The 17,656-nt window shown below is 43.7% G+C and overlaps 2 protein-coding genes across 8 annotated transcripts in view; both read left to right on the top strand.

Annotated features, from left to right (window-relative positions):
* Nucleotides 1–3,396, top strand: part of HACL1 (2-hydroxyacyl-CoA lyase 1) — a 41,057-nt gene extending 37,661 nt beyond the window's left edge. For 3 of the 4 annotated variants that reach the window (XM_083705870.1, XM_083705871.1, XM_083705869.1), the window contains one exon: nt 1,691–2,787. In XM_083705870.1, the coding sequence (XP_083561996.1) occupies nt 1,691–1,723 (33 nt within the window). In that variant the 3' untranslated portion in view covers nt 1,724–2,787. Of the gene's footprint in view, nt 1–1,690; nt 2,788–3,279 lie in introns of those variants that run through there. The other variant, XR_014556824.1, reaches the window with a different exon arrangement.
* Nucleotides 3,397–7,088: 3,692 nt separating this feature from the next.
* COLQ (collagen like tail subunit of asymmetric acetylcholinesterase) overlaps nt 7,089–17,656 on the top strand; it is a 42,992-nt gene continuing 32,424 nt past the window's right edge. Inside the window, exons 1-2 of one of the 4 annotated variants that reach the window (XM_083705993.1) lie at nt 7,089–7,447; nt 17,089–17,219. In XM_083705993.1, coding sequence (XP_083562119.1) covers nt 7,342–7,447; nt 17,089–17,219 — 237 coding nt within the window. In that variant the 5' untranslated portion in view covers nt 7,089–7,341. The remainder of the gene's footprint in view (nt 7,448–17,088; nt 17,220–17,656) is intronic. The other 3 variants (XM_083705991.1, XM_083705992.1, XR_014556834.1) reach the window with 3 other exon arrangements.

The following is a 17,656-nucleotide window of genomic DNA, read 5'->3' as shown; positions in this document are numbered from 1 at the left end:
TACATGAGTAGAATGTGTCCTTTTATTGATAATGCATCTCTGGGTTATTTGTGGGGCATAGGAATTCGTTCATTCCCCCCCCCAAAAAATATAGTCCGGCCCCCCACAAGGTCTGAGGGACAGTGGACCAGCCCCCTGCTGAATAAGTTTGCTGGCCCCTGATTTAGAGTGACCTACAGCTAAATGCCTCCCTGCATTGACAGCCGGCCACTCAAGCTCCATTCAAGAATTTTCTTCCTGCTTGCCTTTTGCTTGACTGGGATGCCGGCCAACCAGCCCCTCTGATGCCAAGCCCCTCCCTTCCTCCAGAGTCTCTCTCAGAAGCTGCTCTGACGTCTCAATGTCAGCAGCTGTTTCTGGCTCCAGCTGTTTCCTATCTGCCTTGTCAGGCTATCCAGCAGGGAGGGGAAGCTACCAGCCACTTCTGCCAGCAGACTCTCCCTCCCAGGCACCCCTTTTAATAATAATAATTCATTACCTATACCTCACCCATCTTTACTGGGTTGCCAACAGAATATATATATATATAACATACGATACATCAGGCATTAAAAGCTTCCTGATAGAGGACTTCCATCAGGTGTCTTCTAAAAGTTGTGTGGTTATTTATCTCTTTGACATCTGATGGGAGGGCGGGTGCCACTACTGAGAAGGCCCTCTGCCTGGTTCTCTGTAACTTCCATTTCTCTCAATGAGACAAATGCCAGAAGGCTCTCAGAGGTGGACCTCATTGTCTGGGCTAAACAATAGGGATGGAGACACTCCAACAGGTAAAGGTAAAGGGACCCCTGACCATTAGGTCCAGTCGTGGCCGACTCTGGGGTTGCGGTGCTCGCTTTATTGGCTGAGGGAGCCGGCGTACAGCTTCCAGGTCATGTGGCCAGCATGACTAAGCCGCTTCTGGCGAACCAGAGCAGCACACGGAAACACCATTTACCTTCCCGCTGGAGCGGTACCTATTTATCTACTTGCACTTTGACGTGCTTTTGAACTGCAAGGTTGGCAGGAGCAGGGACCGAGCAACAGGAGCTCACCCTGTCACAGGGATTCGAACCACCGACCTTCTGATTGGCAAGTCCTAGGCTCTGTGGTTTAACCCACAGCGCCACCCGCGTCCCAGGTGTATATCCTTCAGGTATACAGGGTCAAAGCCATTTAGTACCAACGCTTCGAAATGTGCTGGGAGCCAATGTAAGCCGTACTGATTGCCAGCAAGCCCCATTGACTGGGGGCCCTGAACCTGCCTCTAAGCAGGTGAAAAACCCTGGATGCAGGAAGGCAGCCCCTGGGGTCCTTCACAGCCACCCTCCCCCTTTCCTTGCATGATGCTCTCTGTTACTCCTCTTAGGCATGCCTACCTACTTTTTGTCCTTTTTATTGTGCTAACGTGATAGTGTGGCTTTATTTTATATATATTTAAAATAAATTAAATTAAATTAATCAAGATTTTTCAAGATAGCCTACAAAAGAGAACCATAAAGCAAATATAAAACATCAGAAACAAAAGCCATTTTACTTTTGCTACGATTATAGTGTTGCTTTATTACCAGTATTTGGTTTTTCGTTTCTACTGCTGGAAAAATAAGATTGTTCTCTCTGTAAAATATTTTAATCTGCTAGCATAGCCTCTCATTCCTGAATGTTGAATATTGTTGTGTTGTTTTTTTGTTTTTTTGTTTTGTATTCTTAGGATTTTCATTGGTTGACCCGCTCGAACATGTAGCAGAAGCTGCAAGGACTGGAACACTTCAGCAGAAGACCACTGATGACCAAATGAATGTTCAGATTTACGCTAATTCTTCATGTAATTTGCATGAGGGTCACATTTAAAGTATTGATAATATAGATCAGGGGGAGGGAGCTTTTTTTGGCTCCATGGGCCAGATTTGACAGGTGAGTGGGTGTCATATGGTGTTGTTATGATATCACATGATTGACGGGTGGGCGGCCCTGCCCACGTTTCAAAATCCCCCGCTAAATGAGCGGGGAGGTTCTTCAGAGAGCGGCTTGCGAAACAGCTCATGTCCTCCCTGGCAATTGGCTATACTGGCTGGGACTGATCAGGCTTGGAGTTCCAGAGCATCTGAAGAGTCATTGCTATGCCACCCCTGTTTCAAAAGGCTGATAGCAACCATAGTGCTGCACTGTTATGTGCTTTTCCAGACAGTGCAATTTCAGCGCTATTGCGGCTGCATGTAGGGCCTCGTGTCTACATTCATGACATCCACGTTGCAACAAATTCTGCCTCGGAAGCTGGACTTTTTTTTGTTGAAGTTCAGGTGTAAAAATACCTACAACTGAGCTGTCAACAAACAGTAATTTAGTTTAAAACAAATTCAGAGTCTGTGCACGGGTTAAATAAAAGCCACTGAGCCTGGTTCTGAATTCTTGTGTGCATTAACATTATGGCAGTAAATGGACATAATGTGATGAGTTCTGAATATATAAAGCTGCTGAACCCTTTTTAATATCTTCCTATACCTGATATCCATCCACTTTCGAAAAATCAGCATTCTGTATAATTCAGTCTGAAAACAAATATTTGTTTAATCAGTGCCTCCATAAAATCACCAGAGGGCACCCTTCATTCACGATTTTTTGTTCCATAACTATGTACTATGCAAAACTTGATTCCCCCACCCCAATGGATTTTTTCAGTGTTTTATTGGGTAGGGAAACCGCTGAATTATAATTGAGCCATTTCATAAGTGGTTTTGAAAATATGTCGGTAGCTGATAAAATATTGAACAAAGTATCAGCATACCAAATACAGAATTTTAAATAATGGAGCTTGTGCTATGTCTGTCATTTTAAAAGCATTTTAATTGATTTAAATCATCAATATGTCCAGTTTTTCGTTAGACTAAACTACACCTATGAAAAAAGCAAATGGGCCAGTCCTGACAGATCCTTTGTGAGTTTAATGAGGTCTCAAGAAATGGGAAAAAGTGGTGCGCAATTAAAGTCCTGAATACCTGAGACAGGCCACACATTTCAGTGGGGCCTCGGATGTAACCTGGATTAGAACAAATTTCTAGGTTTCAGCTGTGGCCAGCCAGCTGAGTCGGGGGAAGACCACAAAGAGAGCATGGAGACATACAGTGGTGACTCGGGTTAAGTACTTAATTCATTCCGGAGGTCCATTCTTACCCTGAAACTGTTCTTAACCTGAGGTACCACTTTAGTTAATGGGGCCTCCTGCTGCCGCCACCGTGCGATTTCTGTTCTCATCCTGAAGCAAAGTTCTTAACCCGAGGTACTATTTCTGGATTAGCGGAGTCTGTAACCTGAAGCGTATGTAACCCGAGGAACCACTGTACTTCCGTTATTTGCTTCTGTTCCTGCTATTCAGAAATCATTATAAATAAAGCAGTTGATTGACTGATTCTCCATGAATTGGTCTAATCCTCTTTTATAGCCTTCTAAGCCGGAGGCTTAGATTTCCATGCTTAAGGAAATCAGCCCTGAGTGCTCACTGGAAGGACAGATCCTGAAGCTGAGACTCCAGTACTTTGGCCACCTCATGAGAAGAGAAGGCTCCCTGGAAAAGACCCTGATGTTGGGAAAGATGGAGGGCACAAGGAGAAGGGGATGACAGAGGGCAAGATGGTTGGACAGTGTTCTCGAAGCTACCAGCATGAGTTTGACCAAACTGCGGGAGGCAGTAGAAGACAGAAGTGCCTGGCGTGCTCTGGTCCATGGGGTCACGAATAGTCGGACACGACTAAACGACTAAACAACAACAAGCCAGAGGCTTAATACTGCCACACTTTTTGGGTGAATTCCATAGATTTTAGGTATTGCGAAAGGTTCTGCCAGTAAGGCAGGTGTTAAGTCCTTTCCTGATCAGCTGGTAGTCTTGGGATCCTTGTATGTTGAACAGGAAGATCTTAAGAGAGAATGTTTACATGATAAGGTTGACACACTTAGAATTCATACAATGGTGGCATGGAGGATTCCAAGTACATTCTGCGAAAAGTGAAGATTCTCCTTCTGCTGTAGACCTTGCAGCTCAGTTAGAGGTGGAGGAGATGAGGATGGTGTGGGGAGCAGGATTTGTCATACTACTCCTCCCTCCACACAACCTGAAAACAAGAGGTGACTACCAGAATCGGGGATTTGGTCGGCTTAAATCTGTTGCCATCAATTTCATTACATTACATTTACGCATTGCACGGGATTGGACTGGATGAACCTTGGGTCCCTTCCACCTCAATAATAATAATAATAATAATAATAATAATAATAATAATAATAATTTTTATTTATATCCCGCCCTCCTTGGCCAGAGCAGGGCTCAGGGCGGCTAACAACAGTAAAAATTACAGTAAAAACATAATGGGGAGGGGGCAATTTAAAATACAGGTTAAAATGCAATTTAAAATGCAGCCTCATTTTAAAAGTAGCCTATAGATCAAAACCATAGGGGGAGGGAAACATAAAGGTCGGACTCAGTCCAAACCAAATGCCAGGTGGAACTGCTCTGTCTTGCAGGCCCTGCGGAAAGATGTCAAGTCCCGCAGGGCCCTAGTCTCTTGTGACAGAGTGTTCCACCAAGTCGGGGCCAGTACTGAAAAGGCCCTGGCCCTAGTTGAGACCAATCTAACCACCTTGTGACTTGGGACCTCCAAAATATTGTCATTTGTGGACCTTAAGTTCCTCCGCGGGGCGTACCAGGAGAGATGGTCCCATAGGTACGTGGGTCCTAGGCCACATAGGGCTTTAAAGGTCAAAATCTTTAAAGATCAAAAACCTGATTCTATGACCCTAAACTCTGGGCTTATATGGGATGAAACAATCACAGAGACGGCTAGAGCTCTGGTGGCAGAAAACTCATTCTGAACACGGGTTAGAGCTCAACATCGGGTCTGCCAAGTGGTGACGGCAAAGAAGGTCGTCTTTGCTGCCTCCGTTGCATCTGCAGAAAACAGTACCGGGAGACTCAAGTGGTTTGTAGTCTAACAGAACCACTTTCGCCGCTGGACTCCAAGATGTCTTGCAACAACTTTGCAAAGGTTCTTTTTGCAGATAAAATTGCTCAAATTCGGAAGGAGGTAGACCCCCACCGTGGTAGCAGAACTAACTTTAAATATAGGACCTCCAAACATCAAACCTACTTTATGTAGGCCTATTTCCTGAATAAAATCCAGTAATCAACCACACAATCTGGGCCCATGCATGCTGGCTGTAGTCAAATGTTATGCTTTGTGTGGACGTCCAGGATCATCAGAACTCCGCTAGGGCACTGAGTAGGCCAGGCAAAGGCGTGGCTTACTCTCCTGTCGTGTATGGGAGAAGCTTGATCCAAGCCAGCCCTGGAAGAAGCATCTCAAGAGTTTGGAATACCCTCTTCAGAAGTGTTTCTCAGTTACCCAGATAGGAATTAGCTTGCAATAACTGCCCCAGTCTATTAAAGCCTTATCCCAGGGGTCAGCAAACTTTTTCAGCAGGGGGCTGGTCCATTGTCCCTCAGACCTTGTGGGGGGTCAGACTATAGTGGGGGGTGGGAATGAACAAATTCCTATGCCCCACAAATAACCCAGAGATGCATTTTAAATAAAAGGACGCATTCTACTCATGTAAAAACACTTTGATTCCCGGACCGTCCATGGGCCAGATTTAGAAGGCGATTGGGCCAGATCCGGCCCCCGGGCCTTAGTTTGCCTACCCATGCCTGATACTCAGCCAAATACTTATTTTTCCAGGCTAATGGTGAAAAGGACTAGCCTCACTGAAAACGTGTCTTTGAACTGAAGCTTAATTTATGAACTTGCAGTTTGCTTCCAAGAACGCGCAGCAATGCAGGTTTTTTGTGGTTTTGAGGACTTTCCCTACCCTCTGTTCTGGCTGCTCTTTCACTGCAGTTAAAAAGAAGTAATGCAGTGAATCAGTTTGTGGACAACCAACAGCAACCCAACTTCCCTGTGCAAGAGAATGTGGCTTGCAGCAAACCCATCAAACATTTTTTCAAAACCATCTCAAACTGTGCAGCAAACTGGATACAACAAGGACGGATGCATTAATTTAAGACCAGTTTAGATCAGCAAAGTGCAGGAGGAAAAACAAAAACCTGAATTCATTTAATTAGTGTAGGAATTGGCTTAGAAAAAGAACATTTATAATTCCATTTTCTTTACCAGATCAGCAGAATATTAGTTCCAATTTAATAAAGGGAGCTGATTTTTTTTTAAATTACCAGTATCTTGTTCTCTTGTTCCATAAATCAATTAAAATGGATCAAGTATTTCACTAGGAAGTTGAGGTAACATTAATATTGTGGGTAAGCGGCCCAAATAGTTATGGAGACACAACTATTTTCTATTTCCATGCTTTTGATAGCAGAAAGGTAAGTGAAAGCAAGCACCACAAGTTGGTACGTTCTGATGCATTCCTCCCCAAATTATTTCACAAAGGGTCCTGTGAGATGGAGAACAGTCCTAGAATGTATTTAGGAAGCACACCCTGGCGTGCTTTGAAACATGCCTTCTTTGAACCATCCTAGAGTCATCTTCGGTGCTATTTGACACTCTCAGTACCATCTCATTGTCAATCTATCCATTAAGCTACTGAAGACCCAGAACGCTTGTAACAAAATACGGGTGGTTATTTCTGTACCATTAAAGTTTCTAATGATCATTACAGCCATAATAATGTACAATATTTAACGGCACATGGTTTCTTAAGCCTCCTGAGTCCATGCCCTCCAATGTTTCTCCAATGAAAATAGCGACGCCCTAAGGAAAAGCGGGACATTCTGGGATCAAATCAGAAACCGGTACGGCTTCTGTAAATCCAGGACTGTCTCTGGAAAATAGGGACACTTGAAGGGTCTGTGAGTCCTGAAATGAACTATATAAAGGGGAAGCAGAATATAGAAACAAGGTGTTCCTATGTCCATATCCCTAGTCAGGAACCATTCATTGGCCTGGTCGGGCCAAGGGGTGGGGTGGGAGGAGACAATGAACGAATGGAGCTTTCTCAATGATTGTCTGGTTATCAATCAGATATGTGGTTCCCAGCTCAGCTTGAAATCAACCTCCTCCTCCTCTTCATTAGTCCTCTGACTATGTTTTAATAGCTGGTATTTGTGATGGGGGCATCTGATCCAGCGCTTGAGTTAAATATAGCCCTGTCTAGTGTAAGGAGAAGATTTAATGGGAAATGGTTGGCATTCTTTCTTACTAAAGCTCACAGAGGGAGAGAGGCAGAGACAGAGAGACATAAACATACCCAACCAGTGAGAGAGCGAAAGGGGGAAAGCAAGCAGGCAGGCAGGCAAGAAAAGGCAGTGGACAAGATATCGGCACCCTGCACATTGGAATTGTACAGCTTGCAGCCAACATGGTCATCCTCAGCCGTATTGCTTTGGGATTTTATCTCCAGCTCCTTTTCTGCTTTGCTGTATCTCAGTCCTCCTTTGTTGACAGTGTCTTCTCAATTTCAGCAGGTAAATTGCAACATTGATTTATCTCTTGGTGACTTGCCTTGCTTATATCTGCCTGTTTAGATTTCCCTGCTGTTCTAAGCACTCGGAAACGTGGTTGGGAAATACTTCGTCCCAATGCATGCTGAATCACAAAACAATAAAAGCCAGAGGCTCCCCCCACCCCTTTTCAAATCTGTTCTTATTTTATTATTCCTGATCCTGACGTCAAGAGGCTAACATCTCTTGTTTAATACTAATGGGCTATATCGCCACAAAACAGAAACTTCGTTGTTAGATAGCTACCCTGCTTTATTTCAGTGGCAAGCGATGGCTTGAAGGTCTGCAAATTTGCAGAGACGCAAATGAAGTCGATGAGAGGAGGATGAATCACAATGTATGTCCGTTTCTGTTAACACAGCCTTGACCTCATCCACTGTTGCTGGACTTGTGCTAGATGCTAGCACAGTAAACATCTTCTGGCTAGCGCAGTGGCACTAACAAATACTCAGATGACTTTCATAGCGAACAAAAGCCCACTGCATGGAAAAAAACACCCCGGGTTGGCAGGAGGCAAAGGGCATGGATTGCCTGACTGCAGGGAATCCTATTTTCCACTTTAATCCAACAGGTTTCCCTTCAGCTGTGCGTTCTGGGAAGGAGACCAGGAGGCTTGCCACAGGTCTGTACATTTTAAAGGCAAACTTCACAGCAATATGAAAGAGGCAGCTCCGTCTTTTTCCAGTATTCCTGTTACTGAATGCAATGTTATTGAAAGGGGAACTCTTTAAAGAATCAAGTTTGAGGTGGCTGTTGTATAAGACTTTAAATTAGGGGCAATGCCAGGCCTAGGAAACCGAGGAGACCCTCAGGCCTGTCTCCAGACCACATCACCTTTCCCACACGTCAGACCTCTCAGTAGTCCTGCTCCACGCCCTCAAGTGTGTTTGCTTGGCTGGAATGAGATTGTGCCTCTCGTTTGCCCGCGTGGAGGTGTGTACATAGAAACCTCTGTGTTTTGTGAAGCTTATTGTGTTGTACAAAGCTAAGAGTCACATCAATTGCTCCAGCTCACGGTGTCTCCGGCCATTTGTGCCTCTGGCCGCACCAAAGAATAATCTGTCATGGCTCTTGCCCATGAGAGAATATAGCCCTCAGGCTGAAGAAAGGTCTGCATCCCTGCTTTAGGTTTCTAGCATTGTTCTTATAGGATTGTATGCTAATAATAATAATAATAATAATAATAATAATAATAATAATAATAATCCGGGGGCTTTCAAAACTGCAATAGAATGACAGTGCTACAATGATTTAAGCTTCCCTTTGCTGCATTGTGAATTAATAGATCTTTATGGAGATATGATAATTCAAAATAACGAAAACACGTGTCATTAGAAACACAGTGAAAATAAATCCAGAACAAATGCAGCAGACTAAAAATAGTGGTCTAATAGGGCTTTCTTAAAAGACATTGATATTTGCACCAGCTATGTAAAACAGTTGTTTCAGCCAACCGCATCCTCCCATTTGGTGTTCATTCACAAAACTTGCGTGAATGCTGCAGCAGGCAAGAGACAGAAGAACTGCATTGCAAACTTTGGAGAAATGGGGATTTGTTGATGGTAAGGATGGACAACTCATAGCCCTGAGGTTGGACCCAGCTTCAAGATGTTTCCCACTTGGCCCCCAACATAAATCCAATTCCCAAGTATCCCGCACATAGACATAGACAAATGGCTCTTTTCCATCTTCTCCTACCCACTGTGATCAGCAGGAGAGATTCTTCCTCTTTATTATGTGACTCGCCCAGTTTCTCCTGTGCAAGTGACACAGAGAAATTGGCTCTATTGCTCTGAGAAGAGAAGGTTCAACTTCACTGCCACATGTTAGGTGTGGTAATGCAACCTCCTATGCCTTAGGTCAAGTTAGAGCCACCTGTGTGCTAGCCATGAACCCTCCTGTTTCATTGCATATGGGTCACGAGAGTACCAAGGCAATGTGTGTGCTCTACAATGATGGCAGTGGCTCTCAGGGGTGATCATGTCAATGGCTCTGGGCATCTCACTGTTCCACAAGAGACTCAACAGGAGGGCTAACCATGGTAGTTGTAGCAGCAGCGAGGAAGCAGTGAGATAGAGAAGTTTAACTCTTCCTGCCATACTCTTTCTCTACACACACACGTGTGCACACACATAGACACATCATCTCATAGGTTGCTATCTGCATTTTAACGGATGCTCCCATTGTTTTCAGTAGAGGCTTCCCTTGAAATGCAAACGGTTAAAAAGTAAAGGTAAAGGACCCCTGGATGGTTACGTCCAGTCAAAGGCGACTGGGGTTGTGGTGCTCATCTCGCTTTCAGGCTGAGGGAGCCGCTGTTTTTCCACAGACAGCTTTCCGGGTCATGTGAGCGGCATGACTAAACCGCTTTGGCGCAACGGAACACCGTGACGGCAACCAGAGTGCATGGAAACGCCGTTTACCATCCCACTGCAGCAGTACCTATTTATCTACTTGCACTGGCGTGCTTTTGAACTGCTAGGTTGGCAGGAGCTGGGACAGAGCAACGGGAGCTCACTCCATTGCAGGGATTTGAACCATTGACTGGCAAGCCCAAGAGGCTCTGGTTTAGACCACAGAGGTGATTTTTAGGGGAGGGTGAGAAAGAGTCCTGAGGCTGCTCAGATTTCCCTGCAGCTGTTATTTACATAGCAAAAACCATGCACATTAATTGCTAACACACCATTATCGTCTAGTTTTTAACCCTTAGTCGCTGGGTGAAGCCAGTGGTCCATCAGGCTTAACGCAATTCAAAATGTGGCTTCTGTTTTTAAAAAAGGAGTTGACCAATGCTCCGCGATTTATGTCACAACAGGTTTTTTGTTTTCCTATTCATTGAATTTGGGGTAGACAGCAATCCTTTTGAGGTCTTTGAAAGTGTGTCAACTCATCTCATGGAGTGCAGAGAAGGATCATGGTGGCAGACCTTGTCTGGTGTCATGGTGGCAGGATAAGGCCAGCAGGCGCAATTCTGATTCTCTTCCATTTGTCAAGTTTTTCATAACATCTGAATTAGGATAATTATTGTTTTATGTGTATTTGGGCTTATCATCTGATAAATGTTTGATGTATTGTAGTAGATGTCACTCAGCAGGAGGGGAGACTCTGTATATTTTAGTGTGATTTCTAGTATACTTTAATACTCACTTGTGTCTTTCATTGGCATGAGCCTGGAGTCCCAGATAATTATTTCTATCTGGCAACTAAAGGAAGCTTCCTTTTGGAAGACACTAGTTTAAACACTGCACTTGCCAAGGGTAAGCCTAGGGTAAGCCTCATCGTACGAAATGGCCACACCATTCCTGAATGATGACTTGTCTTTCCCATCGTTACAAAAATACTCTCAGCTATTTTCCAGATATAATTGAAAACCAGTGGCCTTAGGGGCCTTTTTATTATTGTCCCCTAATGTCTCCCCATGACAACCTATGTCACAAACAAAGAGGCTTCGACCACGGCATGGCGGTAACTAAGTGATCAGAAGAAAACAATATGGGAGCAACCGAGTTGTTGCTTTGCATGGGATGTCACTGTAAAGAAGGGGCGTTTAGGTCTCGCTCTGGAAAAGAAATGTGCACACTTGCAAAGTATAATTTCCCTACCTTTCACCCGACTCCACCTCTCTGGCAGGATATGGCTGTTCCTGGAAATGATCCTCTCAGCTCCGGCAGACTGGATTTCTTGGTGCTGCTGAAGCATCGTTTTTATGAGGAAATGTTTCTGGGTGTTATATATTGCAAGATCAAACACATGACTGCAAGTTTGCGTTTCCACATGGTTATGTAGCAGTTAGCAACAGTTGGGAGCCAAAAAACAGGTCCTGAGGTATGAACATGCACAGACGAGCCTTTTAACATATTTTATCTGGGGGGCATCTCTTTCTAAAAATATAATCATTACGGTACTGTACCTTGATGGTTTCTTCTTATGCGTTATTTTTTAATCCTGTGGTACATGGTGCTATGATCCATGTTATCCTGTTATGTAAAATTATTACGAGCGATGCGATTGAGCAATTTAGGACATTTTGCACGGGGACAGGGGGCTTAATGTGGGTTGCCCAGGCTGAATGTCAAGAGGATTCGCCAGAACAGTGGTGAAGCAGCCATTTTTAAAATTTGGTTTAGGATTTTGAGGGACTGGACTGATTTTGAGGGACTGGACCAATGCTGCCTGGCTGTGTACAGGCTGGTGGGGGTCATGTAATGCTACCTGCTGGTTTTTAAATACAACCAGGGTGGATAAAAATCAATGATTATTTTTTTAAAAATCAGATTTTTTGATTTAAATAGAATTTTTAAAATAAAATGCTTTTGGAGGAAAAAATCTTTCTAAAGATAGTTTTCTATTTATGTCACATTATACTCCAAAGGCTATTCATCAGGAAATAAGGATTTGTTTTACGCTTTTCATGTGAACTCAAGCTCAGTCTAAGTTGTTTTTTAATTGTTTGACATCAGTTAACAACCTGGATACATATGCTATAATGTTATAGTTTTAGTTCAATAAATTGTTTAAATTGTTATTAAGGAAATGATTATTTTTCTCCTTCCAGTGAAGTACAGCAGAAATATTGTCCAAATATAAACAGTTAAGTTATTAAACCTCACAATAATTTCATAACTATCGGTCTGTGCATTTCTAATTGTATAACCAAATCAGTAATTTTTGATATAACTGTTAAAACTACTCTGGAAATTTATTATTCCAAAAATGAAACCTTCATCTGGTTGTAAATATTAAGGTTATACCAGCAAGAATGAGTCTTTCTGTGTAAAAAAATAAAAATTTAATCAAGTCTTACTGACTCATGATTTAAATCGGGATTTAAATTGATTTGATTTAAATCAAATCCACCCTGAATACAACCATACATGACAAAGATATCCCAAGTCTCTAGTGTGCTCTCTGTCAAGGAAATCTCACATTTGGAAGAGGCAGACTTTAAGGAGGAGTGGAAACCTTTGCTTGGATATTTAAAGAACTATTGCAAACATGTAAAAACGTGGGTAGTTTTAGAAAGGTAAGGGTGTGTTCACTGGGCTCTAAGGTGGTAATGTTACCGGTAAGTTGTTGGATATTCCTGTTGCCTTTTCCCCTAGCTGCTCACATCAGCAGGGCTTCATTGGTATGAGATTCGCTTCTGTTTCTGTTCCCACCAGGGCACATTGACAGGGTGGGGATGTCTTTATGCCACACCTGATCAATGCGTGCTTGTGGCGTTGTCATCAATGCATGCTCACTGGTGTTGAGGCGAGTTGAGGCACTAGAGGGCAAGAGAATGTCCAGGTTTCTAATGGGAGGTAGGGATAGCATGTTGTTTGTTTTGGTACAATATGTGTATTTATGGAGAGAGAGAGAGAGAGTGAGAGTGAAAGAGAGAGAGAGAGAGAGAGAGAGAGAGAGAGAGAGAGAGAGAGAGAATGAATGAATGGACAATTTGCTATTACTTACTGACTGCTGACTTGGCTGTCTCACTTTGTCTAGCAGTTTTGGCCTTGTCATAAAGGCCCTCAGGAAGGGTAGAGATGACCTCTTTCACTTTATCCTTTGTCCTTTTCACTTTGTCCTTTCCTTTACCTTTTTTTTTTAAAGCTGTCTATTTGAAAAACTATTTTTCAAGTATATTGATATACACTAGTGGCCAAAATTGTCCTTTACCTTTTTTTTTTTTTTAAAGCTATTTATTTGAAAACCAATTTCTCAAGTATATCAGTATGCACTAGTGGCCAAAATTGTGGAAACTAAAGAAACTAATTAACTAAAGAAACCTGTTAGTCAGAAGCAACCCAGCAATAAAACCCAATTAATAGAGGCAATAATTCAATCTTGGTTTCACATTATTACAGCTGCAGAACAAAACAAAAAACTTGGTTCACTCGATGAGAAGGCATTATAAGGCCATAATTAAAACTGAAGGTTACCCAACTAAGTGTTAACTGACATGCTGAGAATTTTTGTATATCTCATTCCCCCCCCCCCTATGTGTTTCACGTTTCTTCTTTATGACTGCTGTTGCAATAAAGTATGGCAAAAAGAAGCAGATGGCGCAACTCATGACTGCCGTGGTAAAGTGTTACGATGATGAGCGGCAAAACACCTGAATTATTGATTCTGTATCTTGTATTTAGTAACTTGTGAGTCCGCTGTAGCTGGACCATAAAGAAGGCTGATCGCCAAAGGATTGATGCTTTTGAATTATGGTGCTGGAGGAGACTCTCAAGAGTCCCATGGACTGCAAGAAGATCAAACCTATCCATTCTGAAGGAAATCAGCCCTGAGTGCTCACTGGAAGGACAGATCGTGAAGCTGAGGCTCCAATACTTTGGCCACCTCATGAGAAGAGAAGACTCCCTGGAAAAGACCCTGATGTTGGGAAAGATGGAGGGTACAAGGAGAAGGGGACAACAGAAGATGAGATGGTTGGATAGTGTTCTCGAAGCTACCAGCATGAGTTTGACCAAACTGGGGGAGGCAGTGGAAGACAGGAGGGCCTGGCGTGCTCTGGTCCATGGGGTCACGAAGAGTCGGACACGACTAAACGACTAAACAACTAAACAACAACAACAAGTAACCAAGTTACTAGTGAGCAGCATTTTGTTCCTGTTCATCCAGTCAGCTTGCAACCAGATACTTCCAGAAAGTCTGTATATCCTCTGCAATATTCAACAGGAAACACGCTTTTCCCAAAAGGTTTCCACAGTTTTGGCCACTGGTGTAATATTGCAGATAATACTGTAAGAGCTGCACTGTAGCTGCTACAGCAAAGTTGCCCAGCTATGGACCCCATTCACCCTTAGGCCCATCCAGCAAGAAAAGACCATGGTTCTGCACATTGCCAGATTAACGTACAAGCTAAACAAGCTATAGCTTAGGGCCCTCCCATCACAATGTAAAAAATTACAAAAATGTAAAGGACAAAAAAACTGGATGTACATTTCCAAGATATAAGATAAAAAAAATGAAATAAACCCTACATACAGCAACAGTGTCTTGCGTTGTGTATGGACCTATTAGGTCCATAAATTAAAAAGTAAAGGGACCCCTGACCATTAGGTCCAGTCATGACCGACTCTGGGGTTGCGGTGCTCATCTCGCTTTACTGGCCGAGGGAGCCAGTGGCCAGCATGACTAAGCCGCTTCTGGCGAACCAGAGCAGCACATGGAAACGCCGTTTACCTTCCCACTGGAGCGGTACCTATTTATCTACTTGCACTTTGACGTGCTTTCGAACTGCTAGGTTGGCAGGAGCAGGGACCGAGCAACGGGAGCTTACCCCGTCGTAGGGATTTGAACCGCCGACCTTCTGATTGGCAAGTCCTAGGCTCTGTGTTTTAACCCACAGGTCCATAAATTACCATATAGCATATATTCAACACAAAAAGACAGCGACAATTTGTTGTGGACAAAGGACAGCTGGACATATAAAGGGCCCCATTACCTTCAGTAGCTTAGGGCCTCATCAAACCTAAATCCGGCCCTGGTTCTGCATAGTCTGTGAGAGAACAGTAGGGCAGCATCTGAGATAAAGGCAGCATTTCTTGTCAGGGAACTCCTGGAATTGATACTGAGCCATAGGAAAGCACAGATGCTACTGAGTACATGTTCATAGCAGTTATATTATACGTTGGCCTTTTAATAGCAGTTACTCATTTGTCTTGTGACTGCACTGAATTTCAGCTTGGAAAGGTTGCCGGGGTTTCTCTGAACAGGTGGAAGAGTTGAAACGATTTTTCAGTGATGCTTTATTGCCACGGGCTCACCGAAACTGCAGCTCTGCACAGAGGCCAAAAATCCTGGTCCTACATACTGGCTATAATTGAAAACAACAACAAGTGGGCCTGGGTAGTAGGCATGCATGACAAAACCATAACACATTTCTTTTCAAAAGTGTGTGTGCAATCTGTCGCTATTTTGTGGGAGGGATTCAAGTGTACAATGGAATTCTGGGTTTAAGCAAATAAAGTGGATTTTGAAGCACTCAGTTGCTTTGGCACAACAAAGTCTCCTTATCTCCCCACCATATCCCCATACTTTTTGTGGTTAGTAAAGTGATGGAGGGACGCGGGTGGCGCTGTGGGTAAAACCTCAGTGCCTAGGACTTGCCGATTGTATGGTCGGCGGTTCGAATCCCTGCAATGGGGTGAGCTCCCGTCGTTCGGTCCCAGCTCCTGCCCACCTAGCAGTTCAGAAGCACTCTTAAGTGCAAGTAGATAAATAGGGGCCGCTTTATAGCGGGAAGGTAAATGGCATTTCTGTGTGCTGCGCTGGTGCTGGCTCGCCAGCTGCAGTTTCGTTACACTGGCCACGTGACCCGGAAGTGTCTTTGGACGGCGCCAGCTAACGGCCTCTAGAGCGGGATGAGCACACAACCCTTGAGTCGGACATGACTGGCCAGTACGGGCAGGGGTACCTTTACCTTTACCTTAAAGTGATGGAAGAATGCATGAAAAAGCGTGGGATAAATACTACACAAGCAAATCAAGGTGGATTCAGAATGAATGGTCATCATTGTATAACCTCCCCACAAACAAATCAGAACAAATACTTGATAAAGATTAAATATTATCTAACCCGCATGTAAACTTTGTGGAAGCAATTTGGGATGAATAATGAATAACAGGTTGTCTGGAGATGCCCTTAGTAACTCTGATCTGTATTGATGACAGCTCTGTTGCTATTAAGAAGCATTAAAAAAACACATACCATCATAGCAAATATTACAGAAGTGTTGTAATTCATTTAATCTATGTTTTGCCTTTCTGTATAAAATATATTCCAGGGGGCTTCCAAGAAACACAATTGAAACAAGTAAACAATACTAAGCAACAATGTAAAACAACAAGAGGAATTTCACAAAATGTGGGTGATAGCCAATGTTTGTCATACTCACAGTTGACCCATTTAATCAACAAGCTTATGTTGATTTCAGGGGTCTGCTCTGAGTGTGACTTTGTTGGAGATCACCTATTATCATTTTAGGCAAAGAGACAGCAAGCTGGGGCAAAACTGTTTATGCTTCCTGGTCAAGATTAAGGTCTTGTGGATCTCAGAAACGGCGCAGCAAGACTTGGCTGTAGCAGAGAGGACGCCATTTGCGTTCAGGGCTTGCCAATCAGAAAGTTGGTGGTTTGAATCCCCGCCACGGGGTGAGCTCCCATTGCTCTGTCCCAGCTCCTGCCAACCTAGCAGTTCGAAAGCACGCTAGGTTGGCAGGGAGGTAAATGGCGTTTCCGTGTGCTCTGGCACTCGTCGTGGTCCTTCATGCACCACCAGCAGTTTAGTCATGCTGGCCACATGACCCAGAAAGCCGTCTGTGGAAAAACGCTGGCTCCGGCCTGAAAACGAGTTGAGCGCTGCAACCCCATAATCCCCTTTGACTAAACTTATCTGTCCAGGGGTCCTTTACCTTTTACCTTTTCAGGTAGCAAAATATTGTGGACTGCCACTGCAGGATTTCTTAGCTGCCATAGTTGGCAAAACCTTGAGTTCTGGGAGTGCATTTCTGTGACGCAAACATGCTGAATTTTATTGTGCTCGAGCCGCTTTTTTCATTCTTTAAAGAATCGTAATTAATACTTAGCCTGTAATTTCCCCCCCAACAGCCTTCCCTTGCTTGAACCAGAAGAAGCAGGTTAATAACAATAGAGGGTGCTCGTTTCTTGCCCTCCCTCCTCCTCCTCCACCGCCACCGCCATTATTTCCGCCACCACACTTCAGGCAGGGATGGAATTCTGTAAGTATGGCTTCAAGTTTTTATTTCCTGTAAGCACAGCTTATCCTTCCTTAGCAGTTCCAAGATACTGCCCTGCCACAGAAAGTGTTACATAACTCTTGGTGACCAGAGATGTAATGTATCAGAGGTGCAAAATGGCTGGGGTTGCTTCTGGGCACATCTGGAATTTTGAGAGAAAACATGGATAACATTCCGACTGGCTGCCTTCACCACCACCCCACCCCAGACAACTAGAACATGGGTAGGCAAACTTAGGCCCAGGGGCCGGATCCGGCCCAATGGCCTTCTAAATCCGGTCTGCAGGCGGTCCGGGAATCTGTGTTTTTACATGAGTAGAATGTGTCCTTTTATGTAAAATGCACCTCTGGTTTATTTGTGAGGCCTGCCTGGTGTTTTTACATGAGTAGAATATGTGCTTTTATTTAAAATGCATCTCT

This window comes from Podarcis gaigeae, assembly GCF_964106915.1.
Source record: "Podarcis gaigeae genome assembly, chromosome: 12".
NCBI classification, from domain to species: domain Eukaryota; kingdom Metazoa; phylum Chordata; class Lepidosauria; order Squamata; family Lacertidae; genus Podarcis; species Podarcis gaigeae.
This window is presented reverse-complemented; position numbering and strand designations above follow the sequence as displayed.